Source organism: Aulostomus chinensis, chromosome 10 (genome assembly GCF_037954235.1).
Source record: "Aulostomus chinensis isolate RoL2024-O1b breed Wild chromosome 10, RoL_Achi_v1.0, whole genome shotgun sequence".
NCBI classification, from domain to species: Eukaryota; Metazoa; Chordata; class Actinopteri; order Syngnathiformes; family Aulostomidae; genus Aulostomus; species Aulostomus chinensis.
The window spans coordinates 1,236,763-1,257,106 of record NC_141329.1 but is presented as its reverse complement, the minus strand read 5'-3'; the positions used below and the strand labels follow the sequence as shown (position 1 = coordinate 1,257,106).

The 20,344-nt window shown below is 46.1% G+C and overlaps 1 protein-coding gene across 3 annotated transcripts in view; it reads left to right on the top strand.

Annotated features, from left to right (window-relative positions):
* Window positions 1-20,344, top strand: part of kcnj5 (potassium inwardly rectifying channel subfamily J member 5) — a 49,476-nt gene that overhangs the window by 12,130 nt on the left and 17,002 nt on the right. For 2 of the 3 annotated variants that reach the window (XM_086215432.1, XM_086215431.1), the window contains 2 exons: window positions 3,069-3,942; window positions 16,903-19,094. In XM_086215432.1, the coding sequence (XP_086071558.1) occupies window positions 3,069-3,942; window positions 16,903-17,291 (1,263 nt within the window). In that variant the 3' untranslated portion in view covers window positions 17,292-19,094. Of the gene's footprint in view, window positions 1-3,068; window positions 3,943-16,902; window positions 19,095-20,344 lie in introns of those variants that run through there. The other variant, XM_086215433.1, reaches the window with a different exon arrangement.

Below are 20,344 nucleotides of genomic sequence, written 5' to 3'. Positions count from 1 at the left end.
CCAAAGTCGTTGCCGTTTCCTCCGTGAACACTCTGAGAAACAACTCCGCCATCCGTTCTTTCACAGATCTGCTTTTCCTTTGCTTCTTTTTTTGGAGCTCGCTGCAGATCAGTGCTCAAACAGCTCTGATCACTTGTGTTTTGGGGACATCTATTTCAGGAACTAAAGACCATGTCTCACTCATTGTTTTTGTCATTCCATGTCTCTTCTCCTGCAAGTTTTCATGTGTAATCTACAAAGATTCCCATCTGAAGACAGTGACTGGTGGAGTGTGTGAACTTGGCTTCACTGCACCGATCCTCCAGCTGACTGGAACCTAAACTCCAAAGCACAGCCAGCTAAAACTCAACGAGACAAGACATCCACCACTTACTACCACCACGTGAAGGGAACGAATGGATTTGTTGTTGGACCGTCACCCTGAGGGGCTGTATTGACTACAAAGGCCAAAGATTGGGTGACACTGCATGAGACAGCTTCATCCATCACTCAATTAGCTGGAGAACAACGCGTGGAAATGAATTTTGTCTTTCATTTGACAGCAGTGCAGTAGTGATTAACAGCGTCTAACAACAAATGACAGTGCAGCTGGGTGGGTTGTCAGGGCAAAGTTTAAATCTGAAAAATGGTGGACTGACTGTGTTCCCAGTCTACATTTGATCCTGTATCTCTCAGCACAGGCAGCCATGAGGGAGCCGATTGACATTTGGTGAATGCATTGTCATCAACCCACTAATTGCAACGCAGGTCAATGAGCATTGTCTTTCACTTCTTCTTTGTCAAAACGTTCCTTAAACAGGGATCACTTCAAATCGATATGTGAAAACTCAGGAGGTCTCCCTGAATGTGCATGTGTTCCGAGCAGCGAAAGACACCTGGAGGAAACTAGCTCATCCAGATTTAACCCTCTGACATATTTCATTATTCAGCCTCTACAATCAAACTGCACTGACATAGCAGCCTTTCACATTGCGTCTTTCCCGGCTGAGCTGTGGGGGTCAGGAGAGCAGCGGGATGGAACTTTCCCGGCGAGGTGAGCGTGTCTCTGGAGAGAGATGGATCACGGGCGTCCAATTAGCAGGGAGAGATTCAGGGGGCACGCGGCTGTTTTCTTGACTCAATACATTTCCATTATCAGCTCAGATAGGAAAGTGCCAACATGCCCTTGGTGGCTTTGACAAATAAAGGGTCAATCTCACATACATGTGCAGCATCTGTGAGTTACAGTAAGCCAAGCTAGTATTTCCTCGAAAGCAGACGTGTAAACTCCTGCTTCGCCTTACTTTCTGATTGTGTTCTTCAGTTTTCCCGGTTGGTCATTCATATATTTGTTCCTGACATAATTACTACGTCCCTGGTGGAGGCTGCCACCCATAGGTGCAGGCATCTGTCACCAGCATGGGTCTTGAGGTGTCAGCGAATGAGGTCTACTCATTATGCAGTGCTGTACCAGCTGGCCAGCGTCCCAGTGGGCACCCTGCTGACCACCAGCAGTCTTACACGTGAATGTAGGCGCCAACGTGTAATATCAGCCTCAGTCTGACAGAGAGCGCTGACCACGAATGTCACACCTTTTCAAGAGTATTTTCTGGAGGGAGAATTGGAACAAATGACTGTGCACACATTCAGCTCACACGACCACAAACACAGAACCGTATATTCTCCTCATTCATGTGTCAGCCATGTGACACGATGCCCCAACCAAAACGTGTTCAAGTACACAGGCCAGCCATGTCAAAGGCCACAATAATGGCATGTTTGCACTTGGTTCCCCTTCCACGATCAAGCTTTTGCGATATAAAAGGGATCATACTACTAACTTTTGAGATTACAAATATTCTTGTGTACATCACTTCCTTTGTTTGCCATCTAAGTCCTGACCTGGTAGACACACATTCTTGTGTGTAGCATCGCAGCTTTGTGTTTGTGTGGCTCATTATTGGCTCCCAGTGCTTTTTTCTCTCTGTGGCAGCTGTTGTGTAATGAGATTCTAACATTTAGAAGCCTGTGTTGTCTGCCTGGGTGATGTTGTATTCTACTGTTAGAGTTGTTGTTAGCTAATTTCTGTTTTCTAATATTGATTTTTCAACCACAGTATCCACACACACACACACACACACACACACACACACACACACACATATTTAAACAGGTGCGGGGGCCATTTGGTGTTTTGTTTGAGGGGACCAGTTCTGCCGGTCACTCCTGGATCAGGATCCAGGGTTGAGTGGTCCTGCACCAATTCTTCAGTCCTCTAGCGCAGGAGTCAAAGCCACTGCTGTTGGCATCGGTGACCATCAGCTTGACTCACTGTGCAGCTCCGGACCAGTAACTGCTGCCCTCTGTCCTCCTCAGTGTGAGTCCAGATTAGGTCGAGAAGGGTCAAGAAACTGTAAAACTGTATCCAGGAACGCATATTCAAATCAGACAGAATAGATAATATTTAAATCTGTGTATATGTGAAAGAACAGAACATGTGAGGTACATTTCTCTCCTTTTTAGGATGCCGTAAGCATCCTTAGGAGCAGGATGCAGCTTACTCTGCTGTTCATATCCAGGCTTGCCAATGTCCCATAGGGTGTGAGGGGAGGGAAGACAGGGGGAGGGGATGGAGGCCAGGCACAGCGACGGAGCCAGATCGCCACACTGGAGCCAGGCCAACAAAGACCCAGGCGTCCTTGTGTTCTTGCTCTGTCCTAACTCTCATCTCCTGCTACACACACCGATACCTGCAATGTCATTGTGCAGCGGCACAGACCAGTAACTGTATAACACCTCTTAATTTTATCTTCCTCCCTTCCAGCACCACAGAGCTGTGTGGTTTTGCTAAGGTTGCAAAAATATCATATAAAAGAGGTTAAACCTACGTCCTCTGGTGCGATGTCAATATGGCTTTAGAGAAAAGGGTTATGGAAATAAATCATCACCAGTGATATACAATACACCTGTGTGGAGAAGTACAATCATTGCCACTGTTCTCATTCTCCCTTCTTTCTTTCTTTCTGTCATTTCAAGATTGTTTTCTTTCACTCTGTCGTTCTTACGTTGCCTCTCTATCTTCGCCACAGGTGAAGAAGCTTCCCAAACACTTACGGGAGGCTCAGATCTCGACAGAGCGAACCCACTTGATATGTGACCCTGCGAAGAAGCCACGTCAGCGATACGTGCAGAAGGATGGGAAGTGCAACGTTCATCACGGAAACGTGCAAGAGACCTACCGTTACCTCAGTGACTTGTTCACAACCCTGGTGGACCTACGCTGGCGTCTTAGTCTCTTTATTTTCACCTTGGTCTATGTAGTCAACTGGCTTTTCTTTGGCTTTCTCTGGTGGCTGATCGCGCTCATCCGTGGGGATCTTGTGCACGGTGACGAGGAGGACTGGACCCCTTGTGTGGAGAACCTCAACAGTTTTGTCTCAGCCTTCCTCTTCTCCATTGAAACAGAGACAACCATTGGTTATGGTTATCGTGTAATCACAGAAAAATGCCCCGAAGGTATCATACTGCTTTTGGTGCAGGCCATCTTGGGTTCCATTGTTAACGCCATGATGGTGGGCTGCATGTTTGTCAAGATTTCACAGCCAAAGAACCGAGCCGAAACCCTCATGTTCTCACACAAAGCTGTCATATCGGTGCGAGACAACAAGATGTGCCTGATGTTTCGGGTGGGGGACCTGAGGAATTCTCACATCGTGGAGGCGTCGATCCGAGCAAAGTTGATCCGCTCGCAGCAAACCAAGGAGGGGGAGTTCATCCCACTCAACCAGACTGACATAAACATCGGCTTTGACACCGGTGACGACCGCCTCTTCCTGGTCTCACCACTCATCATCTCTCATGAGATCAATGAGAAGAGCCCCTTCTGGGAGATGTCACTGGCGCAAATGGAGAAGGAGGAGTTTGAGATCGTGGTTATCCTCGAGGGCATGGTGGAGGCCACAGGTACGTTGATGATTCACGGAAGGGTGGGGTGGGATGGGAGGACATATGGGGGATGAATAAATGGAGGGAGGGAGAATGATGAATTGATGAATGCAGGAGGTGAGTTGCAGGGTGGCAGGAAAGATAAATGGATGGAAAGGCATTATGTAGAAGAGAGGAAGTGCGGGAGTGAGTGCAGCAAATGGAAAAAGATGATATTGCAATGGAAAGACAGAGAGAGAGACAGAAACCAACAGCTGACACTTACAGTTGGACAGAAATGATAATATGACATTTCCTTTCTTTCATGATTTCACATTCGTGACCTCAACGAAGGCAGACAACTGGAGGCTGGCCGAGCTGCCCGCTAAATCTGTCTTGCAAGTGTTTCTCTGAACTCACAGCTACCCACATTTCCTCTGTTGCTACGTCAAGGTTATGTCTTTGATATTGTTTAGCTCAAAGTGAGTGTAGCTACCCACACTGCTGGTCTGTGCTTTGGGTAAAAGCCAAGCAGTCCTGAAAAGGCTCCAGGCTGGTTAGATCTGAAAAGCCAGACAGAACCAGCTCTCTCCTGTAAATTTCCCCCCCGAAAGAAGGAAAAAAACCGACTGGTTTCAACATGAAACTGCCAAAGCTGGAAGAATGTCAGACTCAGCAATAATAGTAGCGGAATAAGAGGTCCAAGTTGCATTCAAGGGATTATAAAAACAGTCCATTAATGATATTTAAAGCGAAGGTTTTTTTCATCTTTGAGAAACTTTTAATGAAACATCAGTCTGCTTATTATTCACCATACTAATGTGATGAATGCAGAAACCTTACTGTCCCACAGCTAGCTGTTAATTTGCTGTGCTAATGTGTGTGCAGTAGGGGATTGTCTGAGGCAGGTGTTGTTTATTGGCCTTGCCCTAGGACTAATTATAATTCACTCATTTTAAATACAATGCATTATACATACATGTTAGTAATTTACTTTATTGGATATAGCTCACATCAGATAACGAGACTCGCTGACTGACGAGGAGCTTTCAGTCTCGCGGACGCTGTTTTTTTCTTTTGCAAACACGTACAAAGCCCAGACAGAGCTCCCTGATGCGATCAGGCATGGCTTTGCATGCATCCGAACATTTCTGCTCTATTTCACGTTTGATTTTATATCCAAAGCACCAGTAGTCATCATGCTCCCTGATCACGCTGCTGGATACTTGACTCACGCATTAAATCACCTCTCGCTTCACCAGCAGAGACTATGGCATCATGCAGAGGTTATGTGGTCACCGTCCTTGACCACTGGTCAACAGAGTAGCCTGACGGTTCTCGCTCCCTCCCCCGCATCCTTCCCCGCTTATGAGACTTATTAAACAGGTCGACAGCTGAAGCCTGGGAATTAAGAAATATCATATCGCTGACTCACTCTACATTTGGGAAGAAAAGCAGAACAGGATGATGACTTACTGGAGAATTGCTCTCTTCCTGCTTGATGATGCTGCAGAACTGCTCTGTTTATTGTCCACAGGAATCACAAAAGAATTAGCCAATTAAAGGCCCTTTTGCGTAAATGGATTTGAAATATATTCATCGAAGGAACCATTAAGTGAAGAGGTGTTGAATGATTAAGTTATCAAAGTCAGTTGATTTTTTTGGTTGAATGTCTGAGATAAGGTCAGCAGTTCCCACTTGCTCAGCGCTGTTACGTCAGTAAATCCCACAACTGTGAATATCAAAGAGTTCATACGTGTAAAAGTAGCTGAACCAAACAAAACAGGACAGAAGAACTCCCTCACAGCCTGATGTCGGGCTGCTGGTGGCGGCTGGGCGATATGGCCTTTACATGACCAATAATTATTTTGAAGTCAACTCAAAATCATTGAACAAATGTTCAGTTTAACCCTCTGAAGCATAAATTCCTACGAATACGATTCAATAGTCCTTTCTATTTGATTTTTTAATATTTGCATGCAAATGACAATAAATTTTAAGTTACGCAAACTTTTAATTTGCTAAAAGCATTTGTTTCCTGACTCTTCTTCGATGTCTAAACAACGAGTAAGAAACTGTATCGTTCTCAAAGTCCCTTCATAAAAACCGAGTTTGAAAAGTTCATTTGACAAGAAGCCTTGAAAAAGACACATGAAAAACGATATGAATCAACATGCACTTTTTTCCTCATAGTCAATTTATGCTTATATACTTAAAAAATATTGTAATCTTCATGAAAGATATTGTGAAATACTCTAACAAAAGTTTTAATTGCGTGAAAAAAAATCAAGAAATACTCACAATTTAACAGCATTAACATTTCGTCTGAGACACCATGCAGTTGCACCGGCTGGGGGCTTCTGTGCACATACATGTACTGAAATAACTACAATAGCAAAGGAAAAGAAAGTGTGAAACTGCTTTGCAGGAATGGGATGTTACGAGCTGAACCGGTCAGGTCAGCTCACCCGTGCATGGCTCTGTCTCTAGGGAGGGTCACACCAGCGTGTGTCCTTATACAGGATCTTAAAACCATAAGATAAATAAGAGCCTTGAAAATGCTGAAGCAGTCAAACGTGATTATCGCCAATCCCCAAAGCTTTGATCCATTTAGAAAATATACCGGCTGGTGTCTTGTAGCTTCTGTTGTGTGATAAGGCCTCCCTTTGATCGGAGACAAATCTGAATTGTGACAAACGGCGTTAACTCAGTGTCATATCAGTCTATCTGAGCTCTTTTCTTCTTCACCTCTCCAGAAGCTCTTTGTCTCTTCCATTTGAAACTCCTGGTCGCCTCTGCTCTCTCCTCCTCTACTTTTGTCCTCCTTCGTCTCCTGGTTACAAAAAGGATGCAATTACATCGGCAAAAACCAAAATCTCAGACTGTTTTATTGTATTTCTTTCATACATCACGAGGTTGAACTCACCAACCAGTATCAGACTAAACAAAAGCGAATCATGCACTGTTCCATCCTGAGCCAAAGACAGACTGTGTTTATTAGCAGGATATCTCCAAAAATAATGAACACATTTGAATGAGGTTGGAGGAAAACATTCCAGGACATGATCAACTTTTGGAAGTGCTGATGGATCCCAGATGGATCTGGAAACCTGTTCCAGGCTCTTAGCAGGAATTTGCCATCAAGTCCGTGTGAAATGGTTGGAGACGGTTCTGCTAGCAGACGTCATCCTGATGGTGTTGGAGGTAATTCTTCACCTCCTCAGGCCTCCACTGTGCCTCGATGTCTCCATCCTTTTACTTTTCATCAGCCTCTTGTGTTCATCAGCTCAAGTCACCCCTCAGTGAATCAGCTAGCGAGACTAAACACCAGCGCTTACCAGCGACGACCAGCTCTATACTGGTTCCCACTCCAATTAGTGAGTGCAGCCGCCAAGCCTCTCGAATGACCCCGAGGACAAAAACGTAGAGGTGTCACAAAGAACCTCCCTCATTCACCTCATAGATTCATTCATTCATTCATTGCTGCTGACTGCAGTATTTCGACCTATCTGGAGATCGTGTGCTAGGAGAGTCGTGTGCTAGGAGAGTCGTGTGCTAGGAGAGTCGTGTGCTAGGAGAGTTGTCTGCTAGGAGAGTCGTGTGCTAAGAGAGTCCTGTGCTAAGAGAGTCCTGTGCTAAGAGAGTCGTGTGCTAGGAGAGTCCTGTGCTAGGAGAGTTGTCTGCTAGGAGAGTCCTGTGCTAAGAGAGTCCTGTGCTAAGAGAGTCCTGTGCTAGGAGAGTCCTGTGCTAGGAGAGTCCTGTGCTAGGACAGTCGTGTGCTAAGAGAGTCGTGTGCTAGGACAGTCGTGTGCTAGGAGAGTCCTGTGCTAGGAGAGTCGTGTGCTAAGAGAGTCGTGAGCTAGGAGAGTCCTGTGCTAGGAGAGTCCTGTGCTAGGAGAGTCGTGTGCTAAGAGAGTCGTGAGCTAGGAGAGTCGTGTGCTAGGACAGTCGTGTGCTAGGAGAGTCGTGTGCTAAGAGAGTCGTGAGCTAGGAGAGTCGTGTGCTAGGACAGTCCTGTGCTAGGAGAGTCCTGTGCTAAGAGAGTCGTGTGCTAAGAGAGTCGTGAGCTAGGAGAGTCGTGTGCTAGGACAGTCGTGTGCTAAGAGAGTCGTGTGCTAGGAGAGTCGTGAGCTAGGAGAGTCCTGTGCTAAGAGAGTCCTGTGCTAGGACAGTCGTGTGCTAGGAGAGTCCTGTGCTAGGAGAGTCGTGTGCTAAGAGAGTCCTGTGCTAAGAGAGTCCTGTGCTAAGAGAGTCCTGTGCTAAGAGAGTCCTGTGCTAGGACAGTCGTGTGCTAAGAGAGTCCTGTGCTAGGACAGTCGTGTGCTAAGAGAGTCCTGTGCTAGGAGAGTCGTGAGCTAGGAGAGTCCTGTGCTAAGAGAGTCCTGTGCTAGGACAGTCGTGTGCTAGGAGAGTCCTGTGCTAGGAGAGTCGTGTGCTAAGAGAGTCCTGTGCTAAGAGAGTCCTGTGCTAAGAGAGTCCTGTGCTAAGAGAGTCCTGTGCTAGGACAGTCGTGTGCTAAGAGAGTCCTGTGCTAAGAGAGTCCTGTGCTAGGACAGTCGTGTGCTAGGAGAGTCCTGTGCTAGGAGAGTCGTGTGCTAAGAGAGTCCTGTGCTAAGAGAGTCCTGTGCTAAGAGAGTCCTGTGCTAGGAGAGTCCTGTGCTAGGAGAGTCCTGTGCTAGGAGAGTCGTGTGCTAAGAGAGTCGTGAGCTAGGAGAGTCGTGTGCTAGGAGAGTTGTGAGCTAGGAGAGTTGTGTGCGAGGACAGTCGTGTGCTAGGAGAGTCGTGTGCTAAGAGAGTCGTGTGCTAGGAGAGTCGTGTGCTAGGAGAGTCGTGTGCTAGGACAGTCGTGTGCTAAGAGAGTCCTGTGCTAAGAGAGTCCTGTGCTAGGAGAGTCCTGTGCTAAGAGAGTCGTGTGCTAAGAGAGTCCTGTGCTAAGAGAGTCCTGTGCTAAGAGAGTCGTGTGCTAGGAGAGTCCTGTGCTAGGAGAGTCCTGTACTAAGAGAGTCCTGTGCTAGGACAGTCGTGTGCTAAGAGAGTCCTGTGCTAGGACAGTCGTGTGCTAGGAGAGTCCTGTGCTAGGAGAGTCGTGTGCTAAGAGAGTCGTGAGCTAGGAGAGTCGTGTGCTAGGACAGTCGTGTGCTAAGAGAGTCGTGTGCTAGGAGAGTCGTGAGCTAGGAGAGTCCTGTGCTAAGAGAGTCCTGTGCTAAGAGAGTCGTGTGCTAAGAGAGTCGTGTGCTAAGAGAGTCCTGTGCTAAGAGAGTCCTGTGCTAAGAGAGTCGTGTGCTAAGAGAGTCCTGTGCTAGGAGAGTCCTGTGCTAAGAGAGTCCTGTGCTAAGAGAGTCCTGTGCTAGGAGAGTCCTGTGCTAAGAGAGTCCTGTGCTAAGAGAGTCCTGTGCTAGGAGAGTCCTGTGCTAAGAGAGTCCTGTGCTAGGAGAGTCCTGTGCTAAGAGAGTCCTGTGCTAAGAGAGTCCTGTGCTAGGAGAGTCCTGTGCTAAGAGAGTCCTGTGCTAAGAGAGTCCTGTGCTAGGAGAGTCGTGTGCTAGGAGAGTCGTGTGCTAAGAGAGTCCTGTGCTAAGAGAATCGTGTGCTAAGAGAGTCCTGTGCTAAGAGAGTCGTGTGCTAAGAGAATCGTGTGCTAGGAGAGTCCTGTGCTAAGAGAGTCCTGTGCTAAGAGAGTCCTGTGCTAGCAGAGTCCTGTGCTAGGATCTCAATCTCTAGAAGACTGCAGTTTTTGATTTAGCTCAAAAAATATCAGGGTTGATTAGGTTTTATCAACAAGCGTTGTACAAGTTAATAGGTCATATTCATGCCTGACATTTTAAACATACAATCATGTCCAGCATGTCTGGCTATCTGGGAGGAGCAATGTGTACTAAAAAGTCTTTAGTCTAGCACCCCCTAGTGGTGAAACTGTGTGAACCTGTAGCTGTATTTCTTGTCACAGGGTTTTTTTTCTTGGGCCTTGATGCAGCACAGCCCACGCAGCAGTGCAGGACTCTTCCTAGTTTCTTACTGATGCCGTTGCCCCCCCCCCACCAACATCATTTAACAAGCAAATGCACGTGCACCCATGGGTGTGTTCATTTGGGAAAAAGAGGTGGTGAAGCGATTTGTGTCACACTTTTGATTCATGCAAAGAAATTCGGCTCTGTTGCCATTCCAAACCTTCCCTCTGCCCCTTCACTGTCAAGGGTCACAGCAAATCAAGTTACACTCAGAGCTGTGGAGGGTAATGGAGGGGGTGTGAATGGGTAATTAAATCATGGGACGCCCTTGATGCTCTGTGGCAGTGGAGTAAACGCCCTGCTTGACTTACATATCAAGAGGGAATTAACCTCAAGACTTGTCTCTGCCTCAGCAACCGTCTCTATCAGCACTGGTTTCACTGCACCTCTGCCAGTAAACCGACATCCAGAGGAACCACAAGTAAAAGTTCCACATCCGATGGTGATGGGCAGGTTGACCACTTAGAAGTCAGGTGACAACAAGTTTAAACACCAGCAGCAGTGCTAACGTGCAGCGAGCAGACTGTGAGGAGACACTCGCTGGATTCACAAACAATGTGATGCGTTAAAATCTCTGCCCCCCCCCCCCCCCCCGCTGACTCAGTATTACATGCTAGCATGAAACTAAAACTGAGCAAACATCAGAAGGGTCGCCAGCTGCAGCATGATGTCAAAGTTCATGTCCTGTCTTGTCTCACTTTCTACTCGTCGTAGAACGATGAGAGCGTCTGAGAACTTTCAGCTTACACAACGCTTTTAACAAACATATTTCATTCTCACTTGTTCATGAAGGCTCTGGTTTAGATCTGATAGGAAGATAAAAACAACTGATGAGGGTTCAACACATTTATGTCAATGTGCCACTCCCACTGTGACCACAGCAGAGTGACGAAGAAGGTTTTACTCTGGAGTGAAGAGACGAGCTGTTGCTCCGCACATCCGTGTCACTCACGGGACCCTGATGATGGAAGTGTCACTCTTTGACGACCAGGAATGAGAACTCCAGCGGCCGCGAAGGTCAACAGAGCACAGCTGCAAGATTCTGCTTTTATGGACAACAGTAAAGAAGTTGACTTTTTTCCCCTCACGTTTCGTTTTCTGTGCGTGTTTACAGGACACCATGCACAGTGACCCACTTCCACATCCTTGTTCAAGCATTTGTTAAAATAACGGAGGGATCGTCCAGTAGTATGAGAGGTGCAAGTGCAATGGAGTCCAGAATTGCACAAAAATTCTTAGCAAAAACCTTGTCGTTTAAAACGTGTTCTGACATTTATGAAACAGAACGAGCGAGTGTGTAAGTTGAATTAGCTGATGCTAACAGAACGTGACTCTTCTGCAGTTTATTAAAATGTCGTCCAGTCAGGTGTGTTCATGTTGCCGACAGCGAACCGTGTTTCCATCGTCGAAAGTCTGTGACGACACAGTTTGACTGCTTTGGGTTTGATTTCCTTCACACCAGAGCATCTGTGGACACAGTGAGGCCGTTTGATGCCGAATCTCAGAATTCAGATCGCATCTTCCATCAATATTGGAGAAAGAATGTATTTGCATTTATTTTGCAGCTCAATCCAGAGATTGAAACAAGGCCCAAACGTTCCTGGTAGTGCTTTGTCCTAAACATTCCTGCTGCCAGGTCAGCTGGGGGGGGCGCAGTCATCTGACATAACAGCTTTACACCTGCAACAAAACCTGACTGGCCCGCTTTGGTTTTATATGTTTTCTTTTGCTCTGGTTCATCTCAGTCAATATCACACACACACACACACACACACACACACACACACACACACACACACACACACACATCAAATAATCAGCATCTTAGCCTCATGGTGGGTGGCGGTGTCTCAGTAGAAAGATCTGTACTCCGGTCTGTTTCTCGAACTCAGTGCTGACTTGACCAAGATGATAGAAAGTTTTTACTTTACTTCAAAAATCATACAAAGTGACACTAAAGTTCCTGGCGAAGGCAACAAGCTCCCCTCGCCTCCGTGGTGTTTGGTGTTGGCACTGCAGCTTGGAGCGCTCGGCCTACGTGAGGCAAGGAGTTCTACGCCGTCTGAGTCACTGCAGGGTCGTGTGACACGTTCACTATGTTCCTACTGCAGGCAACAGATGTTCTTGTGTTGGCTTCCCAGACAGAAGAGAAACAGGCAGCTTGTGAGAATGAGAACTTGAAAAGGCCTCACATTCATAGCTGGTCAGCAGCTGACTGACAGTCGTTGTCCATGTACCTACAGGTCCAAACCCTCCTTTGCTTGACGTGGTAGCAGCAGTAGCACACAGCACCATCCGCCATCCGCCGGTGCCTCAGACGGCTTAACCAGGGCCTCCTCATCAATAGTGAGCGCCGTCAGCACGCGTGCAGAGGAGACCTGGAGGGGAAATCCAGACTCACGCTGAGTAAACTACAAATCGTCACCTTCTTCAAATGATACCTAAGGCACTTTCTTGACTTTTTAAAAAAATGTTTTGCCTACAACAACGTCTCATGGTGTTTTACCTCCAGTTTTTTGTGTTTTCTAAAAACACTTGAAAAAAAAAAAGACAGGCGATAATTTTAAGTCTGCACAAGACCTGAGAACGCACGGGAGCCTTGAGGGCCGAAGCCCAGTCAGCGTGAAGGATGAGCCGATGATGAACACATGAACACATGAACACATGAACCTGTTCCATGACCAAGACCAGTGTCGCTGACCGCCCGGCCACTTTTGATTTGACTGCTGCTGTTTAGTCACCGCTGGCTGGCCCCGCCTCTGCCACAGCACGCACCTGTTAGCACTGAGGCTACTTTAGCGGTTCCCACTGAACCCTTGGATATCAACAGTACATTTGGTGCTCCATGATCTTGTGAAAACAACAAAAACTGTTGTTGATTGATTTGTCTCTACACAAGCACACTTACGCTGTACTTTATTTTCACATGCTGGAGTTGAGACACGTTTGATAAAACAGAATAAGTCCAACCCCATTGTGAAGTCACGTCCTTGCCGTCATGTGTTCTTTATTCATCATCAGCTCGTCCTTCTTGTTGACTTTGATTGGACCCTCAAGGCTCCTCGACTTACTCGCGTCTTGTGCAGACGAAGCGCAGCATTGGTGGTTTTCTCTTGTGTTTCGTTGAGTCTTGATTTTGCCCTCAAGGCCTCACGTACACACGTCGTGCTGACGAAGCTCAGTTCAGACCTGTGACGTGTGAAAGAGCAAATCAAATGTGACTCACTCCAGAATCGGAGGTCCTCAGGGCGTGTGACAAGTTTTCCTGGCGTAAAAAAAAATAAAATTTGAACTCGGCGTTGTTAGTGTGTGTTCCTGCAGTCAGGTCAAGTTTAGAGGCAGAATATTAGAGTCAATAAAAGAAACACAAACACCCTCTGAAACGGGTCAGTCGTGATTGGTGGGATATTCTTACAGGTGAGAATGACTTAAGTTCATATTACAGTTAGTGTGTGTGTGTGTGTGTGTGTGTGTGTGCGTGTGTGTGTGCGTGCGTGTGTGTGTGTGTGTGCGTGCGTGTGTGTGTGATAGTTTCAAACATCAGATACTTCGGGGCTCCAGCTGAGAGTTTGGCGGAAGCTGAACTGGACACTACTCACTTCTCTCACCGGCATGAGAGGAGGCAGCAGCCCTCAGTAAACTGAGCTCAGTCAGTGTTCACTGGCCTTAATGAAGCCATTAATTGCTCTTTCATGTCCACAGCAATAAAACTGGAGGTCTACAGTTTAATTGTTGCAACTTCTTCTCACCTCACTTATGCACGCATTAAATTCCCTCCTGATTATTTGAGACCTTTAGTTTCATTCCAACTAAACAAAAGTAGGACAAAGGGACGTGATTGGCTTTAACATGGCTCTCACTCAGAAACCTCACCACTGACAGGATATGTATTGTTTTTGTGATGTGTGTGTGTGTGTGTGTGTGTGTGTGTGTGTGTGTGTGTGTGTGTGTGTGTGTGAGACTGATTTACTGGACTCACCTTTGTGAAGGCGGAGAGGTCAAAGAACACCTTTGCTATGTCTTCATGTCACAGGGCTCCTGCTCGTATCTTGGACGCTGTTTCTCACTACGGTGTGGTTCTGCTAAAGGCTGTTGCATGTAATAACCATCTCTGTTCCGGGTCCCTCGCTTCACGGAGGCACGATACATTACACCGATTGGGAACAGGGATTATTTAATCAGATGACACCTGTGTGTGACAGTGTGTGCTGCACAAGTCTGCCGAGTGTTGATTTCATGTCTCTGTCTCTTTCCACATCTGCTTGCTTCACTGTGGGTGAATGTCGGTCAACTGCTGTCACACAAAATCATATAAGAACTGACAGCAGCGATGATGCAACTGTTCTGAAGGTGCGGCACGGAACAGAAAAAGAAAGACTCACTGCAGTCTAACAGTCATTAGGGTTCAACCCATTTATTCCTGTACATGCACAGGCATTTTCGACTTTTTGTAACACTCAGCACAACTTTCAAACTATTGCTGTTCCTTTTCCTGCTCTATCAGCTGCTCCATTACCAGAATGGGATCAACTCACTAAATCTGAGGTTGAACGATACTACAGTACAAAGGGTTTCATTGTTTAGAGTTGATTTTATTGGTAGTTATTCCCGTACAGAAGCACATTCTCTTTAGGAAAAACTAGATTGGGATAAAGTTGTAAAATCTCTCCCACATCAAAGTTAGTTTGAGAACAAAAAAGATGTGATGCTTTGAGTTCACGTTGTGAAATGTGGCCACAATCGTGACTTTAACGGTACCTGAACGCCCCGTCACCTGCTGCAACACAAAATATATATGACCTACTGTAATGAATAACTTGGAAATTTGTGATGTTGTTTAGTTTATACAAGGAGAGTCTGAAGTCCATTCATGGTTTAATGGTTTCCATCTGTAGTCCTGAACAGGTTGTGCTGAATGTCACAAGTAAGGGAGACAGTCTTGTGACTGAGGCTCCCCTTCGCTTGGCAACACAATACACCAGCCTGGTGTGGCACGAACCCCCTCCCAGCCAGCAGGAGACTTTGTCCACAAAATAAATCACCGTTCATTTTAAAGAGGACAAAAGAATCAATAGACGCTTTTCAAGGCAGACGTCTTGATTGTGGAAGCAGAAAATTACACTAATGATGGACTCCCATCACAGCAACAATGGCAGAGTTCTGGAAATGGCTCAGCTAAATGGAACACAGCCTTCATTAATGTTGTATTGATTCCACATCAGCGGCAGGAGAGGAAACAGAAACCTTACAGGATTTACCAGGCTGACGCCGAGAGGTGGGAAGTGTCTTCAGAGATGGCACGTACACGTCTCTGAAGTCCTCGACAGGTCAGGGGTGTGACTGACGCTCTCAGGGGAGCTGGTTGTTCATCCTGTTCATCCATGGCAGGAAGAGCCAGCCATGTGTATGTAGCTAGGAGCTAAAGGAGCCTGACGGCTAACAACAGCAAAGCTGTCCAGAGATGTCAGACCACAAACCCTCCAGGTCAACGTCGAATCCATGTCTTCTTCGTCCAGATGTCTGCACAAACTACATTTCACGCTTCCACTTTGGTGCCACGCTGAGCGAACGCCCCAGCGTTGTAGTTCCTTCCTAATATTCCTCAAAATGTTCCTGTCCCTCTGCCATCGCTTCATGCTGTAACAGACAAACCAGCACATTCAGGTGAAAACGCCAGTGACGCACAAGACTGTAGATCATAACCGCAAATAAGGCAAGGCTCACAAACACAGCGTTGTTTGACGGGCCGACTCTGAATCCAAACACCGCATTGAACAATATTCCTGATGGAATCACGGCTTATTAGAAAACCAAAGATGCTACATTGTCTTTGATGATCCAGAAATAGCAACAGTTTTTTTCCCCCCTAAGTTAAAAGTAGAAACTAGGCCGCTCATTTCCAGAAGGAAAACTGAACAAAAGCCCCTCCCCCTTGCTGTGACATCAGACACCATATCAACTTGGCGTTAAAATCTATTTTAGAGCTCATACTCGAGATCACCAGCCGTGTTTTGAATTCGCAGGGAAACAAGATGTTATGTAACTCTTGTGTGAGCGTCAATCAGCCAAGTGATACTCCACCCCGAATCTATCGCCTTCTGAGGATGGAAAGGTTGTTGTTAGAAGTACCAGAGAGAAGAGGAGCGAGAAGAACGAGAAGAAAAGAGACGAAAGCCTGAGTGCATGAGAGCACTTCAGTCAAACCAGCGTGATTTTGGTAGAACGAGAGCAGAATACATTTGTCTGCCACCTGCGTGGAGTAAATTTGCTCGTCTGTTCCAAGAACACAGCCAACTTGTTTTGACCTAAAGGGCAAATTCAGTTATTAATATTTATCAATATTTATTTATTGTATCGTGTATCGGATTATTGATTCGAACACTAGCTTATAAATCTCTCACAGGCTTTGATGGATTTACTTCATATTTCAGCCAATAGTCCAACACGACATGTTGCTTCATTTAAGGTGGTATCGTCGGTGCAGCCATCAACACTGCAGCCCAGAGTCCCATTATCACACAAGAACAGGGAATTCTGCTGTCAAAGGTCATCCCAGCTTCTCCAGAGCACAAATCCAAGTCCGGCCATTGTCCAGAGGGATTTCTGTCTCGTTTAGTCACCAAATCACGCAACAGAAAATAATTATTGATTCTTTTTTTTAACAATGATTTGTCTGAGTGGAATGTTGGTTTCACACTCTAATAGTGACTTCTTCCATTCCTCAGCGAAACCTTTACTGGTAGTGCGGCGCACTGGGAGATGAGAGAAACAGTGTCACAGGCTCCCAGTGCTCCCAGTGATCAGCTCCTCGACCAACACGAATAACTGATCCATTATTTCTCTCTCCCCCTCAACCTGTACATGTTCGCTCTGATTGGATGTGTGCTTGCCTCACATTCTGTGTGTGTGTGTGTGTGTGTGTGTGTGTGTGTGTGTGTGTGTGTGTGTGTGTGTGTGTGTGCTACATGTGGACACCTATCCTTACCTGTAACAGGGATGACCTGTCAAGCAAGAAGTTCCTACCTGGACACGGAGGTACTGTGGGGCTACCGCTTCACCCCGGTTCTGTCCCTGGAGAAGGGCTTCTACGAGGTAGACTACAACAACTTCCACGAGGTCTATGAGACCAACACACCCACCTGCAGCGCCAAGGAGCTAGCTGCTAAGCTTCGGGAAGAGCCATTGTTGCCTCAACTTTCACTTCTCAGCCCAGAACCCAAAACGCATACTTTTGACCCTCTAAACCAGCTGTCAGAACAGGACCCCCTAACCCAGGAGGAGGACAGGGAGGAGCGAGAATCAGGGGGTGAAGGAGGAGAGACCAATGGCTCAGCTGCTGCTTTGGAGGAGCTGGCGCCCCTAACTGATGCACTGCCTGATTGACTCGCCATCAGATAAAAACCTGGCAGAGACTGAAGGACATGAGGCCTGGACAGTATAATACTTCATTTAGTCAATGGCCAGCTTGTTGCATTGCAATGTTTGGAGATACAACACATTTTTCTCCAGGTTCAACTCATGCAATACTAGAGTGTCGATCTATAGTCTAGGTTTTTAGCCACGTAAGTACACTTGCAACACAACACACACACATACAGTATCTATATCTACACTTAAAGTTGGTGGTACAGATTGTCTTTTTATAATCATAATGTCCACTTACTGCTAAACTAGCTCAAGTTGTATAATGTAAACTTGAGCTGGAACTGGTAGCCATGACGAGTACCTCATGGGTACTCCAGGATTCCCATTTAGAGCGTGTTGATTCAGCGTCATTTCAGCTCAGTAAGTCTCCTGCCTCAGCTGAAGTGTCTGACAGCAGCTTCAGGATGTCGATGGCACCTTGTGACTGATGATTTCTACAAGCGGGGGAGATAATGATACTGTGGGTGTTGTTGTTCCGTGTCCCGGTCACCTGGAGCAACTATGTAAGGCTTCTAGTTAGCCTAGACAAGACGTAGGACCTGATGCAACCTGCAGTGGTGACCACCATCCAGTTTTCAGTTCTTTGTTGAAACCTTTTCTCATGTATGTTCTGTCGTAAATACTCTCTCTGTGCCCCCCCCCCCCCCCCCGCCCCGCCCACCGGGAGCCTCGATCCACAACAAATCAGCTAGTACCTCATTTTATACTTTTCAGGGTTTGAAATTTACGATAAATTAACAATAAAGCTGTGAGACCATCTTGAAAACACCCTCGTCCCACTACTAAAACATTAACTGTGTGCCATTTTCTTGGTACATAAAGCACAATTTCCCAGGAGTTGATTCCACCGCCCACCTCGCCACCCCACCGCCACTGGCTGATGCATGCCAGTCCTACATTCACATGTGGAGTTAAATATCTATATGAAATATTTATTCTCAACTGCTGTATGAAATGTTCTTGATTTTTATACACAGCGCACATGAATATTTCAAATGATACACCAGGAAGATGAAACATGGTTTTATGTTTGTTTTGTTTTAAATATTAAGAGGAGATTTCACCTTGGTATTTCTCAGTTGAATGGAGCAGGTTTTCTGTCTAATCTCGTGAGTCTGGACAAACCTGGAATATTTGCTCTCTTTATTGTGAATTTCTCCTTTAATGTTCTCCTTATGACTTGAAGTGTTCTTACACATTCTCTTCAATCGCCACTTTGTCCCTGTTTCACAAATTGAGTTCTCAGGGCCCCTTGAGGCCGCAGGTCTGGAAGCTGACACTTGTCCCATGAGGGCCACAGCCTACAGTATTTTTTGGACTTTTCTTTGAAACGACACGTCAGAGCTTGCATGCATGAATCAGCCCTTATGTCGCCCATTGCTGAGTAAGTTTAATACATTAAAAAAATATACAGGGTATTTTCTAGGCATGCAAATTATGAGATTTCTACAATATGTTATCAGATAATGTATTAATATCCAGCTATCATTCATTGACAGAAAAAATTAGATCCCTGATAGTTTAACCCCCAACACATACACACACACGCACGCACGCACACACACACACACACGTCCCAATTTATTGTTGAATCCTTTCACAGATGCTACGTCTATTCAGTGTTTTTCTTTTCACTGTGACAATATGGCATCTTACTCTGTATTCCATTTGCTGAACGTTTGTCATTAGGCAGAGTTCATCTTTCATTGCTGGAATGTCATCTGTTTTCTGTGTGTTCTCATGGGAATAAACATAATATGGCCGAAAGAACAGCATGTTCCCGTTAATGTGTGTATGCATGAGCGACCGGATCAGTGTGCAGGTGTGTAGTTATGTTGCACATAAATTTGCAAGCGAGGAGTGGAAATTACCTTAATTTAGCCAAGTGTGACACAGCACTCCATCAGCCGGAGTGTGACAAATACAGATTTAACACATGGCTCTGGGTAAAACAACTGTGTCTTACAAACACACTACCTGAACACTGGATTAGCTGTGCATCAGATCATGAAAAGGCGACTTGAACAACCTTTATTTATCAGTGCAGCGCAATCTTGTCTCACACTGAAGCTCCAGGCACTCACTGATCACGCATGGTGGGGAGGCAAGTATGAAGAACAAGTACAATATCAAGAACTTCCTCTCCGTGTCTGTGATTGAATTAAGTTCACGTGCACAGCGGCGAAGTGAATACATGTCAGCAGAAACCCAAGAACAGAGTACACAGGTCTACGCAGTAGAAATACCCCAAAAACACTGGTTATATCTACCTCATACTTACAAAGAGACTTAATAGGAGCTCATGAAATAGAGTGCTTTATGAGTGAAAGTAATGCAGTTATGAAGTTACAAAAGTAATCAACTTATTTTCAAGCGGTTCCACAAGAAAGTGTATTTTGTATGAAAGCCTTTCACTGCACAAGCCTTTCTCTCAGCTGTGTGGAGGCGAGGTGGTTGACCTCTTGGCATTGGAGTCAGCATAGAAATAAAGACCGCATTATGTTGACGATACCTGTTGTCAATGTCATCCAGGTGTAGAGTTGAAGATGGAGACGGTTCTTTTGTCGTAGCGTGAAAAGAAAACACCTAACGTGGAACCTCCTGTGAGGTTTGAGATCATCTCCACTGTGCGCCAGTGCATGTTCAGCATGTCAGGCATGATCACGTCCACACAAGGGTTGCTGCATAAAGGGAGAAACTGGGCGACACCGGCGCGCTCCGAGCCGCTAAGGCAACGAGACCACGGTTTCTTATGATTGTGGCTGCAGGAGTCTTCAGGTCCTAAATGTCATGGCTGCATCAGCTTTGTGTAATATGACACTGCAGTTACATTTACACGGAGACATGCGAACACATGGGAGGACACAATCCCAGAAAACAGCTGGCAGACTAATGAAGATGGCCGCTATTAACTAGCGACAGAGAAAACACAGCTGAAGTCACAGATTTATCCAGTGCCTGCAGAGTCCAGCAGTCAGAAAAATGGATCATGATGTAACATTTGGTGGCCA